Source organism: Calonectris borealis, chromosome 26 (assembly GCF_964195595.1).
Source record: "Calonectris borealis chromosome 26, bCalBor7.hap1.2, whole genome shotgun sequence".
NCBI lineage: Eukaryota > Metazoa > Chordata > Aves > Procellariiformes > Procellariidae > Calonectris > Calonectris borealis.
Genome location: NC_134337.1, coordinates 2,713,755 through 2,739,094, shown reverse-complemented (window position 1 = coordinate 2,739,094; position 25,340 = coordinate 2,713,755). Strand labels below are relative to the sequence as shown.

Genomic DNA, 25,340 nt, shown 5'->3' with positions numbered 1-25,340 from the left:
TGCCACGGGGTGGGGTGGGGGGTGGCAGGGCACCAAGCCCCCCCCACACCTTTGCCAGCGCTGCCTCGTTAGCGGGCGGGAATGCGCTAACGAGGAGGGGGCCCAGGGCCCCCTTTCCCAACGGAGCGAGGTGGGGGGGCCCCGGGGACAGCACAGGGCTGAGCTCACGCCCCCCCCAAACCCCAGCCAAGGCGAGGGGGGGGGGCGGAGTGGTGGTGATGCCCACTTGGGGGGGGGGGCAAGCCCAGCACCCCCCCATGCCGCAGCACTCAGGGGGGGCTCAGGGTGCCACATCTAAAGCACTTTATTATGTTGGGGGGCTTCACGCCAGCGGTACCCACCCCACCCCACGATGGAGGGTGCTGGGGGGGGTCAGGTCAGGACCCCCCCCCCCCTCCCCTCGGTTCCCCTCGTCCCACGCTGGGCCTCTCCTACTCCTTCTTGTTGCCCCACTTGGCCATCTTGTTGTTGATGGGCATCTTCAGGAAGCGGCTGGACTTCATGTAGGCAGCCACCTTCTCCAGGGCCTGCGGGGGCAAGGGGAGCGTCAGGGTCCCGTCCCACCAGGGCACCCCCCCACCCCTGGGTGCCCTCGGGGGCCGAGGTCCTTCCCCGGGGGAACAGGAGAAGGTGATGCCCAGGGTGGCCCAGCTCACCCCAAAGCGATCCATGAAGTCCTTGAGGTTCTTGAAGGGCTCCAGGCACTTGGGCTCGAAGATGCGGTTCTGCTCCAGCACGTCGAACATGAGGAAGTCCACGAAGGTGAGCTGGGGACAGCGGGAGGACACGGTGAGGACCAACGTGGGGACAAACCCCCTCCCCAGCCCCCGCTGCCACCCTCCGGGGTCCCAGTGGTACCTTCTCCCCTGCAAACCACTTTCGGTCCCCCAGGAAGTTGGAGAAGAGCTTCAGCTTCCCCGGGAGCTGCTCCAGGTAGCCCGGTTTGAGCTTCTCCTGCAGGAGGAAGGGGTGGAGCGGTGAGGCTGGGCACCCCGGTCCCCCCACCTTCCCCAACGGGGGGTCCCCGATGCATGGGTGTGGTCACCCAACCCCGCAGCACAGGGACACTCACGAAGTCGGGGTTGTAGCAGACCATCACCAGGCTCATGCGGAAATCCATGATCTGGTTCTCCAGCATGTCCACGCGGAGGATCTCCTCCTCCGTCTCACCGCCTGCGGGATGGGGAGACATCAGCGACGGGGGGGGGTCCCCCAACCTAACCTAACCCCAACCCAAGCCCAACTCCAACCCCAAGCCCAAGTCTATTCCAAACCCAAGCCCAAATAACTCCAAGCTCAACCCCAACCCCAATCCAAAACCCAACCCAACCCCAATCCAAAACCCAACCCAACCCCAAGCTCAAGCCCAACCCAAGCCCAAGCTCAAGCCCAACCCAAGCCCAAGCTCAAGCCCAACCCCAAGCCCAAGCTCAAGCCCAACCCCAAGCCCAAGCTCAAGCCCAACCCCAAGCCCAGCCCCAAGCCCAGCCCCAAGCCCAGCCCCAAGCCCAGCCCCAAGCCCAAGCCCAGCCCCAAGCCCAAGCCCAGCCCCAAGCCCAAGCCCAAGCCCAAGCCCAAGCCCAGCCCCAGCCCAAGCCCAAGCCCAGCCCCAGCCCCAAGCCCAGCCCAACCCCAAGCCCAGCCCCAAGCCCAGCCCCAAGCCCAGCCCCAAGCCCAAGCCCAAGCCCAAGCCCAGCCCAACCCCAAGCCCAGCCCAACCCCAAGCCCAGCCCAACCCCAAGCCCAAGCCCAAGCCCAGCCCAACTCCAGCACTCACACATCTTGTGCTTGCGGGCGATGTAGCGCATGATGGCGTTGCTCTGCGTCAGCTTGGTGGTGCCATCAATGAAGTAAGGGAGCTGGAGGGGACATCAAGGCATGGGGCCACCAGGGCACCCACCCCATAACCACCCCCCAGCTCGAGACCACCTACGTTGGGGAAGTCCAGCCCCAGTTTCTCCTTCTCGTTGATCCATTGGCTCTTGTCGTAGTCGGGAGCTGGAAAGAGGAAGGGGGGGGGGGTTGTTGGGTGACACCCCAAAAGCCAGAGACCTTGAGGGTGGCGTGGGGACCCCCCGGGCCCCCCCTCACCTTCCCCGCAGCTGTAGAGCTTGTCCTCGTAGGGTGTCTCGGTGTACTCCAGGAGCAGGCGGATGGCGTGGGCGAGCTGGGGGGGGGAGCAGGGATCAGTGAGACACCCCCCCCCCAAAATTTCCCCCCCCAACCCTGCCATGGGGAAACTGAGGCATGGAGGAGGGCGAGCCGCACCCCCAACCCAGTAGACCCAGCCACCCCCCTCCGCGCAGGCACGGGGGTCCCTCCAACCCACTGGATGCCCCCAAAAGCAATGGGGGCACCCCGAACCCTCCCATCACGTGCAGGGGGACCCCCACAGACCCCCCTCAAGATGAAGGGGACCCCCACAGAGCCCCCCAAAGAGCAAGGGGACCCCCAAAGAGCCCCCCAAGACCAAGGGGACCCCCACAGACACCCCACCACCACGTGCAGGGGGACCCCTACAGACACCCCCCAAGAGCAGGGGGAGCCCCACAGAGCCCCCCCAAGAGCAGAGGGACCCCCACAGAATCCCCCAAAGAGCAGGGGGAGCCGCACAGACCCCCCCCAAGACCAAGGGGATCCCCACAGAGCCCCCCCAAGAGCAGAGGGACCCCCACAGAGCCCCCCAAGACCAAGGGGGAGCCTCACAGACACCCCCCCAAGACCAGGGAGATCCCCACAGCCCTCCCCAAGACCAGGGGGACGCCCACAGCCACCCCCAAGACCAGGGGGAGCCCCACAGACACCCCCCAAGAGCAGGGGGAGCCCCACAGACACCCCCCAAAGACCAAGAGGATCCCCACAGAGCCCCCCAAAGAGCAGAGGGACCCCCACAGAGCCCCCCAAAGAGCAGGGGGAGCCCCACAGAGCCCCTCCAAGACCAAGGGGGCCCCCACAAACCCCCCCCAAGAGCAGGGGGACCCCCACAGACCCCCCCAAGACCAAGGGGACCCCCACAGACCCCCCCCCAAGACCAGGGGGACCCCCCACAGACCCCCCCCAAGACCAGGGGGACCCCCATGCAGAGCTGGGAGGGGTAAGGGGGGGTCAGGCCGCTGCACCCCCCAGGAGAAGGGCCCCCCGGGTGGGGGGTGCAGCCCCCCGCCCACTCACGCCGCGGATGTCCCAGTAGCCCAAGACCGCCATGGCCGCGCGCGCCGATCGCTCTGCCCCCCCCACTCCGCGTGATCCCCCCCAAAGGCGGCCTCGCCCCGCCCCTTCCCCGGGGGCGGGGCTTAACGCGGCGGGGGGGTATCTTAAAGGGACACGGGCCTAGGTGCGGCTGGAGAAGGGGGGTGTCCCCCCCCCCCCCGCGTCCAGGGTGGGGGTACGGGGCCCCCCGTTTGCATTGGGGACAACCGTTAATCTGGGGGCTCATGGGTGTGTGTCCCCCTTGCACCCCCCAATCTCCATGGGGGTCCCCCTTATCCTGGGGGCTCATGGGACCTTTGCACCCCCCTCCAATCTCCATGGGGGTCCCCCTTATCCTGGGGGCTCATGAGTGGCCCCCCCTTGCACCCCCCCCAATCTCCATGGGGGTCCCCCTTATCCTGGGGGCTCATGGGTGGCCCCCGCTTGCACCCCCCAAGCTCCATGGGGGTCCCCCTTATCCTGGGGGCTCATGGGTGGCCCCCCCTTGCACCCCCCAATCTCCATGGGGGTCCCCCTTATCCTGCGGGCTCATGGGTGGCCCCCCCTTGCACCCCCCCCAATCTCCATGGGGGTCCCCCTTATCCTGGGGGTGCATGGGTGTCCCCCCCTTGCACCCCCCAAGCTCTCTGGGGGACCCCTTATCCTGGGGGCTCCTGTGTGTTCCCCCCTTGCACCCCCCCAAGTTCTCTGGGGGACCCCTTATCCTGAGGGTGCATGGGTGCCCCCCCCTTGCATCCCCGTAAGCTCCATGGGGGTCCCCCTTATCCTGGGGGCTCATGGGTGGCCCCCCCTTGCACCCCCCAAGCTCCATGGGGGTACCCCTTATCCTGGGGGGCTCATGGGTGGCCCCCCCTTGCACCCCTCCCCAATCCCCATGGGGGTCCTCCTTACCCTGGGGGCTCATGGGTGTCCCCCTTTGCGTTCCTGCCCCCCCCCAACCTGCATGGGGATCCCCCCCTCTCTTTGGGGAGCACGCATCCCCCCAGTCTGTAGGGGAGCCCCCTTATGCTGGGGGGGCACGGGCCTCCTCCCCTTGCACCCCCTCCAAGATGCATGTGGGCCCCCCCTTATCCTGAGGGGCATGGCCCCCCCTTGGGACCCACAGTGTGCATGGGGGTCCCCCTGGTTTTGGGGAGCACAGGTCCACCTGTCTACATAGGGACCCCCTTATCCTGGGGGGCATGGGTCCCCCTGTGACCCCCCCTCAAGCTGCATGGGGGTCCCCCCTTTCACCCCCCTAAGCTGCATGGGGGTCTCGTTACCCTGGGGGGGCATGGGGTCCCCCTTGGACCCCGCAGTCTCCACGGGGGGTCCCCCTTATCCTGCGGGGGGGGCATGGGGGAATGGCTTCCCCCCATCCTGAGGTGCAGGAGGGTCCAATAGCCCCCTCCTCTGTTACCCCCCCAGGAGTCACCCCCACAAAATGGGGGGGTCCCCACAGCCCCCACCCTTCCCAGCACCCTCGCGGTCCCACGGCAGCTCGATGCACCCCACGAGGCAGCTGGACAAGGGGGCACCCCCCTCCCCGATTTATTCTGCAGGGGAGGGGGCTGGGGGCGAGGCGGGGGGTGCGGGGGGTGCGGGGACCCCCCCGCTCACTCCTTGGTGTTGCACCACTGCGCCGTGCGCCAGAAAATGGGGGTCTTCATGAAGCGCCCCGACTGCATGTAGGCAGAGATCTTCTCCAGCGCCTGTCCGGGAGGGGGACAGGGACAGCGGGGTGTCGGGGGGGGACAGTGGGGTGTCAGGGATGGGGACACCAGGGTGTCAGGGATGGGGACAGGGACACTGGGGTGTCAGGGATGGGGACAGCGGGTGTTGGGGATGGGGACAGGGACACCAGGGTATTGGGGATGGGAACAGAGACACTGGGGTGTCAGGGATGGGGACACCGGGGTGTCGGGGATGGGGACAGGGACACCGGGGTGTTGGGGATGGGAACAGAGACACTGGGGTGTCAGGGATGGGGACACTGGGGTGTCGGAGATGGGGACAGGGACACCGGGGTGTCGGGGATGGGGACAGCGGGGTGTCGAGGATGGGGACAGAGACACTGGGATGTCGGGGATGGGGACACCGGGGTGTCGGGGATGGGGACAGGGACACTGGGGTGTCAGGGATGGGGACAGCGGGGTGTCAGGGATGGGGACAGAGACACTAGGGTGTCAGGGATGGGGACAGCGGGGTGTCAGGGATGGGGACACTGGGGTGTCAGGGATGGGGACAGGGACACTGGGGTGTCAGGGATGGGGACACCGGGGTGTCAGGGATGGGGACAGAGACACTGGGGTGTCAGGGATGGGGACAGCGGGTGTTGGGGATGGGGATAGGGACACCGGGGTGTCAGGGATGGGGACACTGGGGTGTCGGGGATGGGGACAGGGACACTGGGGTATCGGGGATGGGGACACCGGGGTGTCAGGGATGGGGACAGGGACACTGGGGTATCAGGGATGGGGACACCGGGGTGTCAGGGATGGGGACAGAGACACTGGGATGTCAGGGATGGGGACACTGGGGTGTCCGGGATGGGGACAGGGACACTGGGGTATCAGGGATGGGGACAGCGGGCTGTCAGGGATGGGGACAGGGACACTGGGGTGTCAGGGATGGGGACAGCGGGCTGTCAGGGATGGGGACAGGGACACTGGGGTGTCAGGGATGGGGACAGCGGGGTGTCAAGGATGGGGACAGCGGGGTGTCGGGGATGGGGACACTGGGGTGTCAGGGATGGGGACAGGGACACTGGGGTGTCAGGGATGGGGACACCAGGGTGTCAGGGATGGGGACAGAGACACTGGGGTGTCAGGGATGGGGACAGCGGGTGTTGGGGATGGGGATAGGGACACCGGGGTGTTGGGGATGGGAACAGAGACACTGGGGTGTCAGGGATGGGGACACCAGGGTGTTGGGGATGGGAACAGAGACACTGGGGTGTCAGGGATGGGGACACCGGGGTGTCAGGGATGGGGACAGAGACACTGGGGTGTCAGGGATGGGGACACTGGGGTGTGGGGGATGGGGACAGGGACACCGAGGTGTCAGGGATGGGGACAGGGATACCAAGGTGTCGGGGATGGGGTTGGGGCTGGGGGCATGGGGGTGTTGGGGATGGTGCCAGGGACCCCAGGGTGCCGGGGACAGGGCCGGTGACATGGGGGTGTCCCCCCCGCGTCCCCGCTCACCTCGAAGCGCTGCAGGAACCGGCCCAGGTTGCCCTGCAGCTCGGGGCACTCGGGGACGAACATGCGGTGCTGGTCCAGCACGTCGTACGCCACGAAGTCCACGAAGGTGAGCTGGGAGGGGGGTGGGGGGGTGACAGGGGGGGTCAGCCCTCACCGGGACACCCCCCCCCCCAAAACCCCCAGCACCCCCCACCTACCTTCTCCCCTGCAAACCACGGCCGGGAGCCCAGGAACCGCGACAGCTCCCGCAGCTTCCCCGGGAGCTGCTCCAGGTACGCCGGCTTCAGCTTCTCCTGCACCGGGGGGGGGACACACAAAGCTGGGGTAGGGGCTGCTCCCCCCCCCAACCCACCCCCCCAGCACCCAGTGGCATCACCCCCTGACTGCAGCCAGGCAAAGGGTGCACCCCAACGCACCCCCCGTGGCTTGATTCTTCTTGTCCCCATGTTTGGGGACAAGACCCTCGGGGTGGGGGGGGGGGGATGGGGGGGTGTCTGTCCCCCCCCCCCCATGGGGGTACTCACGAAATCGGGGTTGTAGCACAGCCGGGCGAAGCTCATCCGCAAATCCATGATCTGGTTCTCCAGCACGTCCACGCGCAGCATCTCCTCCTCCGTCTCACCGCCTGCGGGATGGGGAGACATCAGCCCCCCCACGGTGGGGGGGGGACACCCCCCACCCCCCCCTCCACCTCCCCCCCCCTCACCCATGTTGTGCTGGCGGGCGATGTAGCGCAGGATGGCGTTGCTCTGCGTCAGCTTGGTGGGGCCGTCGATGAGGTAGGGTAGCTGGAAGGGGGGGGGGGGTGCCATGGGGGGGGGTCAGCACCCCCAGCCCCCCCCCCAACCCCCCTACCCCCATTCCCCAGCTATCACCCACGTTGGGAAAGTCGAGACCCAGTTTCTCCTTCTCGCTGGTCCAGTCGCTCGGGTCGAAGTCAGGGGCTGAGGGGGGGGGGCAGAGAGTCGGGGGGGGCTCCCCTGCACCCCCCCGTCCCCGCTCACCGCAAATTCAGGGGGGGGGGGTGGTGTGCGCAGTGGGGGGGGGTCCCCACTCTGCCCCAGGAGCAGCCACGCGTCCCACCCCCCCCCACGCCGGGCACCCTCCGTGGGCAGATAAAGGAGGACATTGAGCGGAGGCCAAGGTCCGGGGCGGGGGGGGGGAGCACAGAGGGGGCCCCCCCAAACCTGGCAGGAGGAGGATGGGGGGGGCAAGAGGAGAGGCTGCGCTTCCGCCCTGCGAAACGGGGAGTTTCTGACGCAGCACGAACCGGGGTGAGGAGGGTCCCGGGGGCGGGGGGGGGACACCCCGCTTGCCCCCCTCACCTGGGCCGGGGCGGTACCGCCTCTCCTGGTAGGGGGTCTCCGTGTACTCCAGCAGCAGGCGGATGGCGTGGGCCAACTGGGGGGGACACGGCACCCACCTTTCGGCACCCATCAACACCCCCCCCCTGCTCTCCCCACCCACCCGGGATCCCCCCAAGCGTGGGACCCCAGCGATGGGACCCCCCCACCTCCCCCCCCACTCACCCCACGGATGTCCCAGTACCCCAACGTGACCACCATGGTGGCACCCAGCTCCAGCTCTGTGGGGACACGGACGGGGACAGGGACAGAGGGGCTGAGCCCCCCCCCCCCGCCCCCAGCACCCTCCCCTTTCCCCTCCCCACTCGCGTGACCGGGTGCAGGCAGGGTGCCAGGGCGTCCCGCCAGCCGTGGGGCCAGCGCTGGGGCTGCCACCCGCCGCTCGGGATCCCGTACCCGGCACCCCCATCACTTTGGGGACCCCCCCATCCCCAAAGCCAAGCCACGGGGGGGCGGGGGGAACCCACCCTATGGTGGCAATCTGTGGGGCCACCCTCTTGCTGCCTCAGTTTCCCCCTGAGGCCGCAATACCTCCACCCCCCCCACGCTTAATCGAACTATTTTACTTAAATACTTTATTTTTCATGCTTGGTTGGTTTTTTTTTTTAACTTTTGTTTTGTTTTGTTTTGTTTTGTACTCGCCGTCACGTTTTCCTGGGAGCGTCGGCCACTGGTTCCGGGTGGCAGGGGGAGGCAGGACCGGGGTGGGGGGGACGCAGGGACGGGGTAACGCCCCACCGGGAAGGGAGAAGCCCCCTCTGGCCCGATCCGGGCCACAAACAGCTCCTGGGAGCATTGGGGACGGGGACAGGCGTCACCCCGGTCCCTTTGCCTTCCTCCCTGCGGTGATGAGGAGGATGGAGCATCCTCCACCCGGCACCATCCCCTCCAGCCAGGGGGAGGAGGGGGTCCCCTGGGCCACCGGATCCCCACCAATGTGGCATCCCCACCGATGTGGCATCCCCACCGATGTGGCATCGCCGTGGGAGGGTGCGAGAGGAGCCTGGGGGTGCCGAGAGCCCGGGTTTGGGTCCCTGGGGTGCTGCTTGGCTTGTCCCCATGTCCCCGGGGGCGAGAAAGCGGACGGAGAGAGGGGTGGGCAATTAAAAAGCATCAGGACCTGGGCCCTGCTGCTGGGCTGGGTCCCCTCACAACGTCCCCACGCCCGGTACCGACGTCCCCCAAACTGTCACCACGTCCCGAGCCTGGGAGGTGAAGCCAGGCCCCCCTGGCGGTGCCCGCACCCATGTCACCTCCTTGTCCCTGTGCCACCAAGCCCAGAAGGAACCAACCCAGCAAGGAGACACCAGTTTAAAAAAAATAAAACAACAAAAAAAGACAAAAAAAAAAAAACAAAACCCCAAAAAACCCAAGAAACGGAGAGAACCCAGCAAACCCCAACCCCCCACGGTGGCACCGGCAGGGCGCTGGGGCCAGCAGTGGGGAGCGTCCCCTTCCCAGGGCGGGAGGTAGCAGGAGGGGGACGGCGGCGAAGCCCTGGAAGGATGCGGGGGTGGTGACAGAAGGGTCCCCGGCGGGAATCGGGGACAAGAGCCCCGAGATGGGGAATCAGTGGGTGCCCAGGGTGGAGGTGATGGTGAGAGCGTCCTCCTCCTGGATGGTCTCCAGCTCCTCGGTCTGCACCGCCTGCGTGATGAGGGTCAGCTCCTGGCACAGCGTCTCGAAGCGGTAGCTCACGCGGATGTCGGGGACGTTGGTGCGACGGATGTCATTGCCCTCCGGACCCTCTTTCAGGTAGTGGGGACCCAACCAGTAGCTCTTCACCTGGGGAGAAGAGGAAGAGAGAAGCTCCCACAGCTGCCTTGCACCTTTGGGTGCTGCCGGCGGGACTCGTCGCTGGGTGTTCGGGGGTCCCGGTGGGATGGGAACCGCGGTACCTTGTGGGAGAAGCCGCTCATCAGGACGCTGTTGCGGGCCAGCTCGCACATGTCGCAGGAGCTGAGCTTCCAGACCTGGGTGGCGATGCTGTACTCCTCCATCAGCGGCTCCTGGAGGGGGGGACACAGCCTCAGCACCCACCCATGGGCCACCCCCCAGAGAGGATGGGGGTCCCCACCCTCTCCGGACCACCAGCATCCTCCAGAGCCCGTTGGCATCACCTTGCTCCTGGCCACCACCAACCCCATCCCATCACCGTGGCTTGGCTGGTGGCCACCCTGTAGCTGGTTTTGGGGGGGTCGATGGCCCATGACCCCCGCCCACAACCGCTCACCTTGGTGAAGTGGAACTGGAGGGGGTCGTCGGTGGAGAGGGAGACCATGAGCCCCCGCGAGAGGTACTCGGGGAGGGGGTTGCGGTGGTAGCTGAGGAAGAGGCTGTTGTTGCTCAGCGGGGACATGGCGATGCCGATCTGCGCCAGGTAGTAGAGGTACTGCAGGACGGGGGCCTGGGGGGGCACAGCGGGGTTGAGGGGGGGGGGGGGTCCCAGCCCCGCACCCGGCCCCTGCGGGCACCCCCAGCCCCGCTCACCTTGCGGAGCAGCAAACCGTGGGAGATGTTCTCCGAGACCATGAAGCCCGAGACGAGGTGATGGATGGGGCCGGCCTCGCCGCAGTGCGGGCGCAGGACGAAGGTGTGGAAGCCTCGCTTCCTGCAACGTGGGGTCGACCGTCAGCATCTGACACCCCCCCCCACCCCACCCCGAGACCTCCCCAGAAGATGCCGGGGACCCCGAGGTGTCCTTACCGTCGGAGGTGGTTGAGCACCGTCATGTTGGCGTACATGTAGTACAGGTAGTAGGAGTAGGGTGGGTTGTCCTCCTCCACCCAGTTGCCCGGCAAAGGGCTGTCCAGGTTGAAGATGTGATGTTCTGGTTTGGATTCATCATCCACACTGTCGAAGCCATCCACCTGCGGGAGAGACAACCCTAGATGGTCACCCCTCCACCAGGAGATCTACCCCAGCCCTCAAGCTGGGGGTTGCGGGTGTCACCCATGTCCCCCATCCCTCCCCGGGAGGAGGATGTGGTGCTCACGTGCTCCAGGAAGAGGTGCAGCTCCGGGTGTTGGGCAGGGTGGACGGTGGCCTCGTAGAGGGGCAGGAAGATGTTCTCCAGCATCTCCTGGAAGTTGGCCAACTGCTTCTTCGTCCGGTAGACATCACTACAGAGGGACAGACCCCGCTCAGAGCCAGCTGTCCCATCTCACCCCATCCCAGCCATCAGTGGGGTGTCCTTGGTGTCCCCACCCAGGACATGGTCCCGGTTGAGGGTATCTGCCCCCCACCCCGTTACTCACAAGAGTCGGGGCACCTGCACGAGCCAGCGGACGTTGTTGGAGTGGACGCGGTGGTTGACGGCCCAGCGGGCCAGCTTGTCCCACTCGTCCCGGGAACGGCCGTAGATGGAGAGCCGCAGCTCGGCGTTCTGGTACTTGCTCTCCTCCAGGTCGGACATCACCTCCTGCCGGGGAGGGGCAAGTGTCACCCCTCGGCCACCGGAAAGGGGGACGTGGGTGGCATTGCCACCATGGGCATCAGAAGGTCACCCATCAGGGCTGCTCACCTTGATGATGTGGGCGAAGTACTTCCCCGAGACGCGGTTGTCCGTCTTGATGAAGATCTCCCGCAGGATGGACTCGCCGATGGGGTTGTACTTGGCGTTGAACTTGTCGAAGCGATGGAAGGTGTTGCGGTCCTGGCAGGGGGACGCAGATGTGAGCTGAGACCCCTCGTCACCCCAGAGCCACCACGACATCCCTAACCAGAGCCCCCGGCACCCCCCATCCCACCCTGGGACAACCCCCGGAGGAGATCCCCCACCCCAGCCAGAGATGAGTTGGGGGCCTTGCTCGTCTCCAGGATTTAGGGGTGTCCCCCGTACCGCGTGGACATCCAGCGTGTCCACGCTCAGGTCGTAGGCGGTGAGGTTCATCGTCTCGAAGACCTCCTTGAGCGTCTGCTCCTTGCCCTTCTCCACGTGGACAATTTCATCCAGGTGCTTCTTCATGGCCCGCTTGATGAAGCGCAGGAGATGCTTCTGGTTCATGCAGGACGAGGCGTGGATGTGGGTGTCCACCTGCACGGCCGGAGGAGATGCTCAGCCCCGAGAGCCTCCAAGTGCTCCCCGGTCAAACCAGAACCCCTCACCACGAGCTGGTGGGTACCTTGCGGATGTTGTAGAAGTCACGGTGGGGAACCTTCTTCTGGGCCGCCAGCTCCTTCATCTCGTTGAGCAGCACGTGCATCTGGAACTTGGAGCTGAGGTACTGCAGCCGGCGGTAGCAGAAGGATTTGCTGCCCGAGGTGGGGAGGGGGCGTCAGTTTAGGGGAGAAGAGGGAGAACATCCAGCCCCATAAGGCTGGTGCCCACCAGGACGAGGGGACGCGGCTCTGGACTCTTGGACTCCCCGTGCATGGTGTCATAGCCACCACCATGTCCTCTGGTGCTGTCCCCAAGGTTCTGTGTCCCGTCCCTCCCAAGATACCCCCATGGTGGGAACCCCCCAAGACACCTCCATGGTGGGACCCTTCTCCTTACATGGGCCCGTTGATGATCAAAGCCATGAGGAAATTCATGTCGGCAATGAACTCCTGCAGGTCGGGGTACGGCAGGTCCAGCTCCGTGGTCCTGAGGGAGGGGACAGAGGTGGGTCACATGCGGCGACAGGGTCCAGCAGACTCCCCTTGTCCCCCCACCGCAGCCCCCCAACAAACTCATCACACCAGTGAGCGATTGTCCCCCCTGGCCCCGCGACTCACTTGTCGGTGAGGTCCTGCTTGGTGTAGACGTGCACCACGCCGTCCACCATCTTCAACCCAAAGCCCAGATCAGCCGGCATGGTCTGGGGGTCCCACGTCTCGTAGGGGTGCTGCTCCGCGAACGGGGGGTGCACGGGGGCATCTGCGACCGGGAGACACCCAAGGAGACGTGCATCATCGGACCGTTCCCCCAGCACCCCATCCCAACGTGAGGACCCCACCACCCCATGCTCACCGGCGGCCACGGGGGTCTCGGGCACCTCCTCGTAGCCGCGGGTCTCCAGGGGTTTCTCGGAGAGCTCCTGCAGGTACCGGGCGGTGGTTTTGCAGAAGCTCTGCAGTGACAACCCCATGTACTTCTCCCGGAGGAACAAGGCCTTCACCACGCTCTTGGCCGCATCCAGAAGGTCCGTGAAGGGCACCTGGGCAGGGAAACCACCAAAATAAACCAACTCCAAGGTGGGGGTTGACACCCTGAAGACCCTGACCCAGCCCCGGTGGGTGGGGGGAGGCTCACCCCACACTTCTCCTCCCCGGAGATGGTGACCCGCTGGAACTCCCGCTCCAGCAGCACCTCCCGCTCCTTGGGGACATGGTCCACCAGGTCCTCGTTCTGCTCCTTCAAGAGCCTGTGGAGGACAGACGGTGGCTGGTGAGACGAGGACACGGCTCATCCCCGTCCCCGCGTCCCCACCTCCCCCCGGGGAGCAGCACCAGCGCCCACCCTGGCGACTGCATCCAGCCCCGGGGGGGGGCAGGAGGGTGACGTTGTCCCCAAGGATGCCACTACCAGGTTCGGGTAGGTGGGTGCCACCCATGTCCCCGTTGGTGGTGGCATTGCCCCCCACCCTAGACACGTTCCCCCAGCCCCACACGAGCACAACGAAAAGTGGGGGGGGGGGGGGGGGGAGGACAGAGAACGAAATAACTCGTGACAGAGACAACTCCCAAGCGGAGACAGGAGGGAGGAGGAGACGCAGCATCGGACCCCCCCCATCCGGGGGGGGGGGGTGACAGGGCCAGGCTGGGACCCTGTGCCACCAGCGGGGCTGGGCCCCCCCCCAGCTCCCCCTGAACCCCCCACCCCTGGGTGCATTAACCCCTTCAGTGCCAGCGAGAGTGGCCAAGCTGGGACCTTTCGGCTCCGTGTTTGGGGGAGCGGTGGGGGGGGGGGGGGGGGGACGGGGGGAGTCGGGTCAGAGCGGGGCCGGGGGGGTCCCCGATACCCTCCCGCCGTGTCCCCGGCCGGTGGCACCGAGCCGGACACTCACTGTAAGTCCGCGGCACTGTCAATTTTCAAGAAGTCCTGTTTGGCTCTGAGCAAAATGTCGGGCTCAAGTCTGGGGACAAGCAGGCAGCGGTGGGGGGGGGGGACAGCCAGGACAAGGGGGGGGGGGGGAGAGAGGGGCCGGGGAGAGAAAACACCCCGTTAATGCCGAAAAACAACCAAAACCACACAGAAACCAGAAAAAAATAAATTAAAAAGGGGACACCAAGCGTAACACCCACGGGAGAGAGGACACAGAGCTGGCACAGAGGACCGACAGCCTCCCCCCCCCGAGGCACCCGGGGTGGGTGCGGGGATCCCGTTCCATGGAGGGGGGGTGGGGGGACACGACCCCCCTCCCCGGCTTACTTGACGTCCTGGCTGATCTGGCGTTCGAGGCGCTGCCGCCGCTCCTCCAGCTGCTCGATGGGGCTCTCCTCCGGGAACTCGTAGGGCGCCGTCCGCATCTCGCTCTCGGCCAGCGAGCGGCAGAACAGCTCCTGCCCGGATCATCCCTGTCACGAGCTGTGCCCGGTCTCAGCCCGCGGCGTTGGGAGGGGACCGGCCCGCAGGGGGAGGGTCTCTTCCCTAGCTAAGCTGGAAAGGCTGGAGGGGGGGAGGAGGGTTTGGGGGAGGGGGTGGGAGAGGATGGGAGGGGGAAGGATGGAGGTGAGCCCCCCCCAAACACCCCTGAGACCTGGCGAACTCGGTGCACGGGACCCACCTCCGCGATTTCCTTGTATTTGCCGTCCATGGAGGTGCGCAGGTCGACAGGGAAATGTTTCAGGCAATGGGGGGTCCCCGGCAGGGAACGCGCCGACTGCAGGGGCCGGGACCCCGGCCCCCCCCGCAACTCTGCAGACACCGGTACAGCGTGAGCTGGGGGGGGCCCGGCTTCTCCACAGCTCCCCCCCCCCCCGGAACTGGGATCCTGGTCCTCACAGCGGTGATGGGGAAACTGAGGCAGCTCAAGGGCAGGAGGGGACCCACCCCCCACCCCCCCCCGGTGCACTGGGGGGGGTGCTGGCCTCATCGGGGGGTGTAACAAGCCAGCAGCGCTAGTGAACGAGGGGCTCGGGGGTGGGGGGCAGCAACCCTCCTCTCCCCCAGCATGGGGAGGGTGGGGACGGACGCTGGGGTCCCCCCCATCACACCCCCCTCCCTCCCCTTCTCTCGGGCAGGCTGCTCCATCCACCCCTCCCATCCCTGTTTCCCCCCCCACAGCGCCAGTGCTGCCCCCCCCGTCCATCCTCCTGCCCCCCCCATCCAGCACAAAAGGCACCACCACGGGGGGGGCACCCCCAAACCAGCAAACAAACCCCATCGCCCCGATCCCCCCCACCTGCGCTGGAGCCGCCGGGCCGGGGGGGTTGCCTGGGCCTCCCCCCCCCCCACCCGTGCAGCGTGGGGGAGGGAGGGGATGCTGCGGGGAGGGGGGGACAACCCAACTTGGCTCCCCCCAGCACCCCCCCAGTGTCAAGGGACCCCAGCGGGTGTCAGCACCCTCCACTGCCCCCCCTGCACCCACCACCCTCATTGCCAAACCATAGACCTGGCTGGGAGGGGGTGGGCACTGGAAATCAGGCCCCACTGGTTAAACTGGGACCACCAGTAAGAGCCCCCCCACCCACCCAGCACAGCCTGGGGGGCGAACCCAGGCGTCCTGGCACCCCACCCCATTTGCCCCCATAGCGCATCCTCCCCGCATCACCCAAACTGGAATGGGGTGGCTGGGGACCAGCCCCCCCCCCCGCTCATTGCTAAGATCTGGGGTGGGGAAACTGAGGCACGACTTGGCGGGCAGGGGGTGCTTCACTGCCCGGCACCCCCCTTGCACACCCCCATGCCACAGCGTTTCAGCCGGAGCCGCCCTCTCCCCTGCCTCAGTTTCCCCACCACGGAGGTACCTGTGGGTGCCCACCCGCAGTGGGTGCCCACCCTCGCTGGGCAGCGGTGGCAGCCGGTGTCACCCGGGATGTGCCCGGCAATACGTCACCCAGGGCACGGCTGATGCACAGTGACGCCCAGGGTGCCCTGTGCCACTGGGACATGCCCATCACCCTGTGCCACCCACCCGGGACACACCTGCCACCCTGTGCCACCCACGGCCGAGAGCAGCCCTGGTAGCACCCTGAGCCCCCCACCAGCCGGGTGCCACCATCACCCCGTGCCACCGTCACCCCCTGCCACCGTCACCCCCTGCCACCAGACCCCCACGAGCACCCAGTGCCACGCTGCCAGCCGAGACCACCCACGGGATGACACATAAAGCCGCCCCCCCCACACCAGCACCCCAACCCCCCCGTGGGGGTCCCACCCCCCCGCACCCCCCCAGCCCCAGTATTCCCCCCCCTCCTCCTCCTCCTCCTCCCCAGCACACACCACCCGCTGCGCCACCGCTCCGCCGCAGAGGCCCCCCCACCCCACGCTGCCGTGGGGGGACACACACACACACACGACACCCCAAAACCACTAGCACACCCCTCAGCCCCCCACGGCAGGAACGCCCGCTGAGCAGCCCAGACGCCACGGTGATGGGCGCGCCATCCCAAAGCACCCCCAAGCAGCAACCCAGCACCTTTCCCCCCCCACCCCCCCCCAACATAGACAGCCCCCCCCCACTCTAGCATCACCCACCCCCCCCCCGGGGCTTGGCGTGACCAGTGGCCTGGACCACCCCGTGGGTTACCGGGACCCTACCGGGCTGTGGGAGCCGGGGAGGGGGGGGGTGGGTGTCAGCCCCAGCCATGGCGGTGGTGGGGAGGGGGCTCACCTGCGGGGCTGGGGGCCTGCAGGCTGCCCCGCTTCTTGAAGGGGTACTTGGCCGGGGTGGCCGAGGACATGGCGGCTCCTGGGGTGCCGGTGGCGGGGTTGGCGATGGCGAGGTTGGCGGTGGTGGCGATGGTGGCGGCGGGGTTGGCGATGGTGGCGGCGGGGTTGGCGATGGTGGCGGCGGGGTTGGCGATGGCGGGGCTGGGTTGGCGATGGCGGGGGTTGGCGATGGTGGTGACGGTAGCGGGGTTGGCGGTGATGGTGGGGTTGGGTGGCGGGGGTGGCGGCGGGGGCCCCGGGGGCCCCGGCGGGGACTCTTACGGCAGCAGGGCGGCAGGGCCGAGCGATGGCTGCCGCTCCCTCCCCTGGTTGATGATTGATGCAGGAAACCCGGGGCTGGACCAAAGTCCCCGGCGGAGCCAGGCCGGAAGCCGGGCCGAGGAAGAGGATGGGGCGGGAGGAGGATGTGGAGGAGGAGGAGGAGGAGGAGGAAGGTTGTCGGAGCAACCAGCCCCGCTGCGGCGCTGGGGGGGGGGGAGGTCGCCCCGAGACGGGTGCTGTGCGCCGCGGGGATGCGGTGCTGAGCTCCCCCCCGCCCCACCGGGGACAGCCGTGGGCCCCCCGGGCAGGCGTCGTAACCCCCCCCCCAAGAAGGGGGTATCACCCCCCCCGAGAGGTGGTATTGGACCCCCCCCAAAACGGCAGCGGCACCGCCAACGCAGGGTACCCCCACCCGAGATGGGCATTGTGCCCCCCCCAAGACAGGCATTGCCCCCCCAAGATAGGGTGCCACCCCGATATGGGCATTGCCCCCCCAAGACAGGGTGCTATACACCCCCGAGATGGGCATTGTGCCCCCCCAAGACAGGCATTGCCCCCCCCCCAAGACGGGGTGCCATGCGCCCCCCCCGATATGGGCATTGTGCCCCCCCCAAGACAGGGTGCCACCCCCCGCCCCCAAGATAGACATCATCCCCGTCAGAGTCGGGGTACCACCCCGCCCCAGCCACAGCTCCATACCCCCGGTTGGGCGCTGCACCCCCTCGATGGGCATGCCCCTCCCCAGGGTGGGTGCTGTGCCCCCCGACACAGTCCATCACCCCCCTACACTTAAACACTGTACCCCCCCAAAGACCGAGTACCCCCCCAAAATGGGGCATTGCCTCCTCCAAGATGAGCATCCCCCCCTCAGATGAAGTGCTGCACCCCAAAAGAGGGAACCCCCTCCTCCCGCCTCCCCCACCCAGACCCTGCAAGGGGGGGCCGGGTGCCCTCAGCATCCACAGGGGACGTCCGCATGGCACAAGGCTTGACCCCCCCCAGCCCCCCCAAACCCCCCCTTACCCCCCAGCCAAGCTGGGGGCACCCTCATACAGGGGACCCCCCCAACCCAGAAGCAAGACCCAGCTGGGTCCCCACTGCTTGGGGTCTGGGGGTGCCACATCCTTGTGTCACCCCCGCCCCGATCCCCACGTGTCCCTACCTGCGCCGGTGGCTCCCGGTGCCGCGGCCTCGAGTGCCGGGGACGGGGTTGGGTGGGTGCCGGGGACGGGGTTGGGTGGGTGCCGGGCTGTGTCCCCGCCGAGCGCCCGGCCGAGTCCCCTAATCCGGCACCGGAGCCGGGGGGTATTTTTAGCCGCTGCCGGAGCGGAGGGAATGCCACCCGCCAGGGCCCGGCCCCCCGCCGTGTCCCCCACCCCATCCCGCTTGTCCCATGGAAGGGGACAGCGAGGTGACACCAGGGCCACCTCTGTGCCAGGCTGGGGGGGCACAACAGCCATCGGGGAAGTGGCGGGGGGGACAGTGGGGACCCCCAACCTGAGCTCTGGGTTATGGGTGAAAGCCTCCCCAGCACCGTCCGCCCCCGCCCCGTGACACCGGGTGGGGGTTGGTATTTTAATTGGACCCCCTTCATTAACGCCAAGTTCATTAGAGGCTCAGAAGGGGCTTTGTGTCCGCGGGGACAGCAGGGACAGACTGTCCCCATGCCACCAAGGCTGGCAGGGATGGCGGGGGGGAGCTTGGGGGGGGGGCCACACACGCCAGGTGGGATACGGGGACACCAGTAAGGGGACATAAAGACCCCAGTGACCCTGCGGGGTGCAGGGATTTAGGGGCCCTTAAACCCAAACACTGGGGACCTGCAGCATCTTTGGGGGGACCCGACACCCCAGCCTGTGGGTGTCCCCACCCCGGTGCCACCCCTGCACCCAAAATCACCCCTGGCAGGACAGGGTGGGGGCACCCACCTGCCCCCCGGGGTGTGGGGGGACCCTGTGGTTCCTGCTGGCCTGGGGGATGGGTGCTGGGCTGGGGAGGGGGGTGCTGAGCCCAGGGGGAGGAGGAGGAGGAGGAGGAGGAGGAGGAAGGCTGAGCGCACGATCCCATTAAAGAGCTTAGGCAGCAGGAAGGCGAGGGGCAGCACCCAGCAGGGCAGGATTAGGGGGGCTCGTTACCCACCCGGGGTGATCAGCTCCCCTTCCCCCGCAGGAGGAATCCCCCAACGCTGCCGTCCCCCTGCCGCCGCCCCCGCAGCACCCAGGGACCCCACGGCTCCCGGGGTTGGGGGGGGGGGGGGGCTGGACAGACACAAACAGGGGGTTGACCCCATCCCCAATGTCAACCCAGCGCATGGGGGGGGACAAAACCCCCAGGGGGGACAAAACCCACGGACATGGTGGGACCCCCAAACCCACACCCCCTCCCCGGGGGACACAGAGTGTCCCCGTCCCCCGTGGGCAGGGGGTGGCACGCTGCCTGCCCCCTTACGTAAAGCCCCGTGCCCACCTCCCCGAGATGCTCCGTCGTCTTGGTGGTGGTTTTTTTTTTTTCCCTGAGCCCTAATCTTTGCCATCTTGGGCTAATTGGATTTCCTGGGTCACATGGCGAGATAAAAAGTCCCCAAATCCCACGGTCCAAAAAAATCAGGTTATCCATGGGGAATTAAGGGAGAGAGCGGGGGGCAGCCGGCCCGCGAGGAACCCACCGAGCTCTGCCTGCTCCAGGGTACCCCAATATCAAGGCGGCGGGTTCCCCGGCTCGGCCTTTCGGGGCTCCTCTTTCTCCCCCCCTCGCCCATCGCCCGCCCTCGGGGTGCGTGCGCCATTCCCCACGGAGAGCTGGAAGAGCCCGGGGACCTAGAGGAGCTCGAGGTGTTCGAGGAGGAAGACGAGGCCATGGGGAGCGGGGCCAGCGCGGAGGACAAGGAGATGGCCAAGAGGTCCAAGGAGCTGGAGAAGAAGCTCCAGGAGGATGCGGATAAGGAGGCCAAGACGGTCAAGTTGCTCTTGCTTGGTAAGGGTGGAGGAGATGTCCCCAGGAGGATGCGGGAGATGTCCCCTTGTCCCCACCGGGCACGAAGGACCCTGTTTGATGGTGGGGGGGGGGCTGCGGCTGCTGGAGGGGGGGCAAAAGCAACTGGGGAGAGGGGACGGGGACCGGGACATGGACAGGCAGCCCCCAGTCCCATCAGCTCCTCGTGCTCTGCCTTTCGTCAGCCCAAGGAGAGCCCCTTCCCTGCAGCTCGTTAGCTCTCGTTAGCCTGATGAGTTGTCATTAGCCAGTTGAGGTAGCTGATGTCCCCAAGGGAAGAGCCGGGGGTGGCATCGGCTCTTGCCACCACCAGACGGGTGGCAGGGATGAAGGGGACAGCACGGGGACAGGGAAGGGACCAGGACACTGGGTCCCATCTGGGCCAGGTTGCGGCACATCCCAGGGGGGGTCAGAGAGACCCCGGGGAGCTCCTGCCACCAGCACCCCAAAACTGTGCTGCTGGGTGCAGGGCGGAAGGGGACAGTCCCAAGGGGGACCCCCCGCACCCCGCTTGGGCAGCGGGGTGACCCCACGGGGAGACATCGGGGTCCCGCGGGGCAGGGACTGGCGGCGGGGGCTTATCCAGTTGGGGGGGCCGGGGTCAAGGCGATTAGCACCCTAATTCTAAGCAGCTTCCTGTGCTGCCCTAAGCCGCTTACAGCACCGAAGCCATTGCCGGCGGTGCCCGCGGCGGGCGGGAGGCGTGGGACCCCGGGGACCGGTGGGTCCCCACCACCCCTGGGGGGTCCCCAAGATGTGGTCCGGCTCCGGGAGCAAGGGGTGACAGAAGGTGGCATGGGGACGATGGCACCCGGGGGGGGGGAGGCCAGGCTGGCTGTCCGGCCAGGGGAGAGCGGAGCAGGAGGGAAAGCGGCTCTGGTCCCCGCGTGCCCATCACCGTGGCGTCAGGCCTGTGGTCTGGCCTGCCCTGGCCAGCACTAAGGTGTCCTCCCACCCTTTTCCAGGGGCTGGAGAGTCGGGCAAGAGCACCATCGTGAAGCAGATGAAGTGAGTACGACCCAAGGACGAGGCACCCAGATTGGGGGGGGGGGGGTCACCAGGATGAGCCCAAGGGTTGGGCTGGGACAGCCCCAGCCAGGACACGGGGGTGGCAGGACCCCGCTCACCCCCCACCCCCCCCCCCCATGTCATGCTGGTGGTGGCACCCTGCTGATTCCCAGGGTGATGGTGGGAGAGGGGAGGGGGGGGGGGGAGCACCCTAGGGTGCTACAAGTTGGGGCTGAGGCTGCTGTGCCCCCCCCAGGATCATCCACCAGGATGGCTACACGGCCGAGGAGTGCATGGAGTTCAAGGCCATCATCTACGGCAACATCCTGCAGTCCATCCTGGCCATCATCCGCGCCATGTCCACGCTGGGCATCGACTACGCCGAGTCCTCCCGCGCGGTCAGTCGGGGTGGTCATCCCCACCCCCCCAAACCCACCACGGGGACGTGGGGAGCCCCCGGAACTGGGGTCCGTGCTGCACACACCCCCCCCCCCCCAGCCCAGCCCTGGGGGCTTTTTGGGGGACAGGGGCCACGGGTGGGACGGTGACGAAGGGTCCCTCTTGCAGGACGATGGCCGGCAGCTCTTCAACCTGGCCGACTCCATCGAGGAGGGCACCATGCCCCCCGAGCTGGTCGACTGCATCAAGAAGCTGTGGAAGGATGGGGGGGTCCAGGCTTGCTTCGACCGAGCCGCCGAGTACCAGCTCAACGACTCGGCCGCTTAGTGAGTGGGGTCACCAGCCGTGGGGGGGGGGGACACACACGCCTGGGGACCCCCCTGGCTGCTCGCTGCCATTTCCCACCCCAACCTGGCAAAATCGATCCCCTCCTGATGCTGGGAATACCCTGGGGCCGCCGTCCTCCATCCCACCGGAGCCAGTGGGCTGCAGCCCCCCCCGTCGTACCCCCCCCTGCTCCCGCAATGTCCCTGCAGCCCCCCAGCTCCCCCAGGGACGGGCGCTGCCTTGGAGTCCCAGCGTTTGGCAGAGCTCAGCCCCCCCAATCATCCCCAAAAAGCCATTGTGGGGGGGTTGGGAGGGGGGCAGGACGTGGGCAGCCCCTCGGCAGCGGGTCACATCCCCTCCTGTCCCCCCCCCCCCCTCCCAGTTACCTGAACCAGCTGGACAGGATCACGGCCCCCGGTTACCTCCCCAACGAGCAGGACGTGCTGCGGTCCCGAGTGAAGACCACGGGCATCATCGAGACCAAGTTCTCCGTCAAAGACCTGAATTTCAGGTGGGTGGGTGGCCCCCCCACGACCCCCCCCACCAGCCCCGACATGGGGAGGGCGTTTGGGGTGAACCTGATGCTCCAGGGACCCCGCCTGGACCAGGGGTTGTTGGTCACCGCATCCCTGACACCGCCGAGGACAGGGTGCTGGGGCCATCACATGATGGGTGACAGGACCAGATGTGTCACCCCCCGCCCCGTCCTTGTCCCCTCCCCAGGATGTTCGACGTGGGAGGGCAGAGATCGGAGCGCAAGAAGTGGATCCACTGCTTCGAGGGGGTGACCTGCATCATCTTCTGCGGGGCGCTGAGCGCCTACGACATGGTGCTGGTGGAGGACGACGAAGTGGTGGGTCGGGGTCCAGGAGGTGCCTGGGAATAGCTCAGCACCCGAGGGGGAGAGGAGCCGGGTGCTTCGAGGGGGTTACAGAGGGAGGGGGGCCAACACCCTGGGCCACCTGATGCTCTGGGTGACCTGGGAAAGGGGTGGGAGATGCGGGACGGAGCTGACCCCCACCCAGTTGCACCCAGTAAACGTGTCAGCGCTTACTCCCGGGGGCACAAGCAGCCCAAACGCAGATCACGGGGCCGTGGGTCTGCCCACGAGGAAACCCCCAGTCCCTCCCAGCAGCTACGGGCAAAGCAGCTCCCAACCCCGACCTCCTCCCGGGAGCCACCGTCCCACTCCCGAAAAACCACCCGAGCAAACCCAAAGGAGCCGACCCCGGCGCGGGAGGAGAGGAAGAGACACGAAAGGGTCTCGATGAAGGAAAATCTCACCCGGAGGCACCCCTGGCCTCGCTGTGCCCCCCGGGGTGGGCAGAAACGCAGCAAGAAGGGGCAGCTTTCACCCTCCCGGCAAGCGGCAGCGGGGGGGGGGGAAGGATGGCGCAAGCCCCCCGGGTGCCCGGCGAGGGATGCTCCGGCAGAGCCGCTGCTCCGGCACGGGGGGGCAAAGCAGCTTCGAGGGCGGAGATCCAGAGAGGAGGAACACGACAGCCCCAAAATGGGGTCGTTTCTCAGAAGAAATAAGGGGTGAAGACGAGCAGAGCAGAAGCAGGCTGCCTTCTCCCCGGCTTAGGGGACTGGGGCAAAGCATCCTTGCCGGCATCTCCTCCAGCGGCCGGTCCCCCGGATGCTCTCTGGAGTCCAAACGCCTTCGCCAAGGCCGAATTCTGCACCCATGGGGCTTGCCAAGGCCGGGCAGGAGCACCCAGCCCTTCCTCGGCAGCATGCGGAAGGCAGACGGGGGAAGGAGAGAGCATCTTTCCCACCAAAGCCCTCCGGAGAGGCTTTCCCCGCGCAGGATGGGGCAGGATTTGACCAAAGCCAAGCCCCGCTCGCTGAAGCCGTGCAGAAAAGCTGCTGCAAGAGGAATCTGGAGGGGCCTGGGATCCCCGTCATCCCCGAAGAACCTGCCCGCTGCCACGCAAAGGTGAAGGAGATCCGCCCGCCATCCGGCAAAAGCCGCCGGTCGGACTTAGCTCCAGCCGGATGGAGCCTCGTCCTCCCGAGGATGCCCCTGCAGCAAATTAGAAACTGCACATTTGCTTTAAAACCAGAGCTTTTCCTTTTCTCCGCTCCTTTCCGAAGCTGCGGGTAAGAGCCAGGGGCTGCAGCAGGGCCTGGATGCCGGGGAGGGCGGCTCGACGCCCTCCCCCAGCACCTTCCAGCAGGGCTGCGAGGTTTCCCCGGATAATTTTCCCACCGTAAGCCTTCATTTCTGAACATCCCAGAAGCTGCCAGGAGGGATTGAAACATCCGGAGCTGCTTAACACCGCTCCCCATCCCGAGCACCACCTGGATTTATCCGGGATGCTCGCGGCACGGGGGCTTTTCGGATGGGCAAGAGGGACTCGCGGTGCAGGCAGGGGACAGGCAGCAGAGCCGTTTGCCGCTGCGGCAAACAGGAGCATCCCCGGCAGCAGAGGGAAAAGTTCTCATCTTGGGAATGGGGGGGGGGGGGAGGGATTTGGGGGGCTGCAATGGCCAAAAGGGGGTTGCAGCCCCGGCACTTTGCACCGACGAGGCTGTTTGCTTGCAGAACCGCATGCACGAATCCCTGCACCTATTCAACAGTATATGCAACCACAAGTTCTTTGCCGCCACGTCCATCATCCTCTTCCTCAACAAGAAGGACCTTTTTGAGGAAAAGATCAAGAAAGTCCATCTCAGCATTTGCTTCCCAGATTATGACGGTGAGTCCGTTCGTTCCCCCTCCTCGAGACACCCCCCCCCCAAAACGGTCTCCGGGGGCGGGGGAGCCGCATGGTCCCAACCCAACACAAGCGTCTTGGGTTTGGGTTATGCTGGGATCAAGTCCGGTCCCTGGAAGCAGGAGCAGAGGAGAGGACAGATGTGGCCTCGGGAAGGTGTTTGGAAGGATTGAAACGGGATAAAATGGCGCTTTTTAAAATTGCTTTGCTAGGTGCAGTTGTCACCCAACCTTCCTCCTCCTCCTCTTCCTCCTCCGGAGGGAGATTTCAGACCTAGCTCTTAAAAACAAGCCTGAAGCATCCCCCGGTCCTCGCCCAGCTCTGGCAGTCACCTCCCCCGGGAGCAGCTCAGCAGCAGCACCGTTTCCTCCCTCCCCAGGTCCCAACACGTTTGAAGACGCGGGAAATTACATCAAGACCCAGTTCCTCGATCTCAACATGCGAAAGGACGTGAAGGAGATTTACAGCCACATGACCTGTGCCACAGACACGCAGAACGTCAAATTCGTCTTCGACGCCGTCACGGATGTCATCATCAAAGAGAACCTCAAGGACTGCGGCCTCTTCTGAGCATCTGGGGGGGGCAGGTACGCCCCGGCAGGCTTCGGTTGACGAGAAACGGTTATTTAACCACAAAAAAAAAAAAAAAGGGCTGGGGAGGGGGATGAGGATGCGGCGGAGCCCGCTCCGTCCCGCTCTGCAGGGGGACGTGGGTCACCCCGGGCTTCGCCATCGAACGCGGGCTGGAAATCTCCGCCTGCAGAGCAGGGGAGGGGAAGGGAGGAGGCGCTGGGACTAGGGAGGACTGGGGGGGTTTTTGGGGTCCCCCCCCCGGGGGGAAGGGCAGCGTCCCCGTGCAGAGCTCCGGTGGGGTTCGGTTCCCTTCCCCAGCAGCCTGGGGGTGGGTTCAGCCCAGTTATTCTTTCAAACTGGTTTTGTCAGACTGCTTCACACCCTTGCACGTGGAAAGAGATGAAAACAGCAGATTGTAACCCAAATTATGCACCTGAGCCGAGATCAAACCATTTTATCTCGGGATCTCCTCTTGCCAGAACAC

General features: G+C 66.6%; 4 protein-coding genes across 4 annotated transcripts; 1 reads left to right on the top strand and 3 right to left on the bottom strand.

The window, feature by feature from the left end:
• Positions 1-286: 286 nt before the first annotated feature.
• GSTM4 (glutathione S-transferase mu 4) lies at positions 287-8,026 on the bottom strand. Its single transcript, XM_075174049.1, has 15 exons — positions 7,925-8,026; positions 7,721-7,796; positions 7,275-7,339; positions 7,102-7,183; positions 6,920-7,020; positions 6,593-6,688; positions 6,396-6,506; positions 4,810-4,901; positions 2,092-2,167; positions 1,934-1,998; positions 1,778-1,859; positions 1,073-1,173; positions 859-954; positions 657-767; positions 287-527 (listed from the first exon to the last, which is right to left on the bottom strand). Exons 1-11 carry the CDS (start codon positions 7,958-7,960, stop codon positions 1,826-1,828), a joined length of 834 nt encoding a protein of 277 aa, XP_075030150.1. The 5' UTR covers positions 7,961-8,026; the 3' UTR covers positions 287-527; positions 657-767; positions 859-954; positions 1,073-1,173; positions 1,778-1,825.
• LOC142093101 (glutathione S-transferase Mu 5-like) lies at positions 432-1,808 on the bottom strand. The gene is made up of 5 exons (XM_075173973.1): positions 1,778-1,808; positions 1,073-1,173; positions 859-954; positions 657-767; positions 432-527 (listed from the first exon to the last, which is right to left on the bottom strand). Exons 1-5 carry the CDS (start codon positions 1,806-1,808, stop codon positions 432-434), a joined length of 435 nt encoding a protein of 144 aa, XP_075030074.1.
• Positions 8,027-8,319: 293 nt separating the features above from the next.
• On the bottom strand, positions 8,320-16,880 carry AMPD2 (adenosine monophosphate deaminase 2). The gene is made up of 18 exons (XM_075174006.1): positions 16,519-16,880; positions 14,470-14,600; positions 14,115-14,245; positions 13,750-13,818; positions 12,996-13,107; positions 12,714-12,900; positions 12,479-12,620; positions 12,258-12,347; positions 11,884-12,013; positions 11,601-11,795; positions 11,283-11,414; positions 11,017-11,180; positions 10,755-10,881; positions 10,466-10,629; positions 10,250-10,370; positions 9,993-10,166; positions 9,658-9,768; positions 8,320-9,544 (listed from the first exon to the last, which is right to left on the bottom strand). The coding sequence occupies exons 1-18, from the start codon at positions 16,586-16,588 to the stop codon at positions 9,329-9,331; spliced, it is 2,466 nt and encodes an 821-aa protein (XP_075030107.1). The 5' UTR covers positions 16,589-16,880; the 3' UTR covers positions 8,320-9,328.
• A 2,774-nt stretch (positions 16,881-19,654) lies between these two features.
• On the top strand, positions 19,655-25,136 carry GNAT2 (G protein subunit alpha transducin 2). Its single transcript, XM_075174058.1, has 8 exons — positions 19,655-19,811; positions 20,795-20,837; positions 21,094-21,235; positions 21,405-21,562; positions 21,946-22,074; positions 22,287-22,416; positions 24,112-24,265; positions 24,663-25,136. Exons 1-8 carry the CDS (start codon positions 19,694-19,696, stop codon positions 24,851-24,853), a joined length of 1,065 nt encoding a protein of 354 aa, XP_075030159.1. The 5' UTR covers positions 19,655-19,693; the 3' UTR covers positions 24,854-25,136.
• The last annotated feature ends 204 nt before the right edge of the window (positions 25,137-25,340 follow it).

What these genes read in the sequence shown, in the direction of transcription:
- LOC142093101 (XM_075173973.1), bottom strand. Translation starts at nt 1,808, where the DNA reads ATGCGCTACATCGCCCGCAAGCACAAGATGT. An exon ending in TCTGCTACAACCCCGACTTC is followed by an intron (nt 955 to 1,072) that starts GTGAGTGTCCCT and finishes TTCCTCCTGCAG; the next exon opens with GAGAAGCTCAAACCGGGCTA. An exon ending in AGTGGTTTGCAGGGGAGAAG is followed by an intron (nt 768 to 858) that starts GTACCACTGGGA and finishes CGCTGTCCCCAG; the next exon opens with CTCACCTTCGTGGACTTCCT.
- GSTM4 (XM_075174049.1), bottom strand. Translation starts at nt 7,960, where the DNA reads ATGGTGGTCACGTTGGGGTACTGGGACATCCGTGGG. An exon ending in CAGTGGTGCAACACCAAGGA is followed by an intron (nt 2,168 to 4,809) that starts GTGAGCGGGGGG and finishes TCCCCCCCCCAG; the next exon opens with CTCGCCCACGCCATCCGCCT. An exon ending in TGGGGCTGGACTTCCCCAAC is followed by an intron (nt 1,860 to 1,933) that starts GTAGGTGGTCTC and finishes TGTCCCCTCCAG; the next exon opens with CTCCCTTACTTCATTGATGG.
- AMPD2 (XM_075174006.1), bottom strand. Translation starts at nt 16,588, where the DNA reads ATGTCCTCGGCCACCCCGGCCAAGTACCCCTTCAAGAAGCGGGGCAGC. An exon ending in AATACAAGGAAATCGCGGAG is followed by an intron (nt 14,246 to 14,469) that starts GTGGGTCCCGTG and finishes TGATCCGGGCAG; the next exon opens with GAGCTGTTCTGCCGCTCGCT. An exon ending in ACTTCTACAACATCCGCAAG is followed by an intron (nt 11,796 to 11,883) that starts GTACCCACCAGC and finishes CCGGCCGTGCAG; the next exon opens with GTGGACACCCACATCCACGC.
- GNAT2 (XM_075174058.1), top strand. Translation starts at nt 19,694, where the DNA reads ATGGGGAGCGGGGCCAGCGCGGAGGACAAGGAGATGGCCAAGAGGTCC. An exon ending in GGTCAAGTTGCTCTTGCTTG is followed by an intron (nt 19,812 to 20,794) that starts GTAAGGGTGGAG and finishes ACCCTTTTCCAG; the next exon opens with GGGCTGGAGAGTCGGGCAAG. An exon ending in TGGTGGAGGACGACGAAGTG is followed by an intron (nt 22,417 to 24,111) that starts GTGGGTCGGGGT and finishes GTTTGCTTGCAG; the next exon opens with AACCGCATGCACGAATCCCT.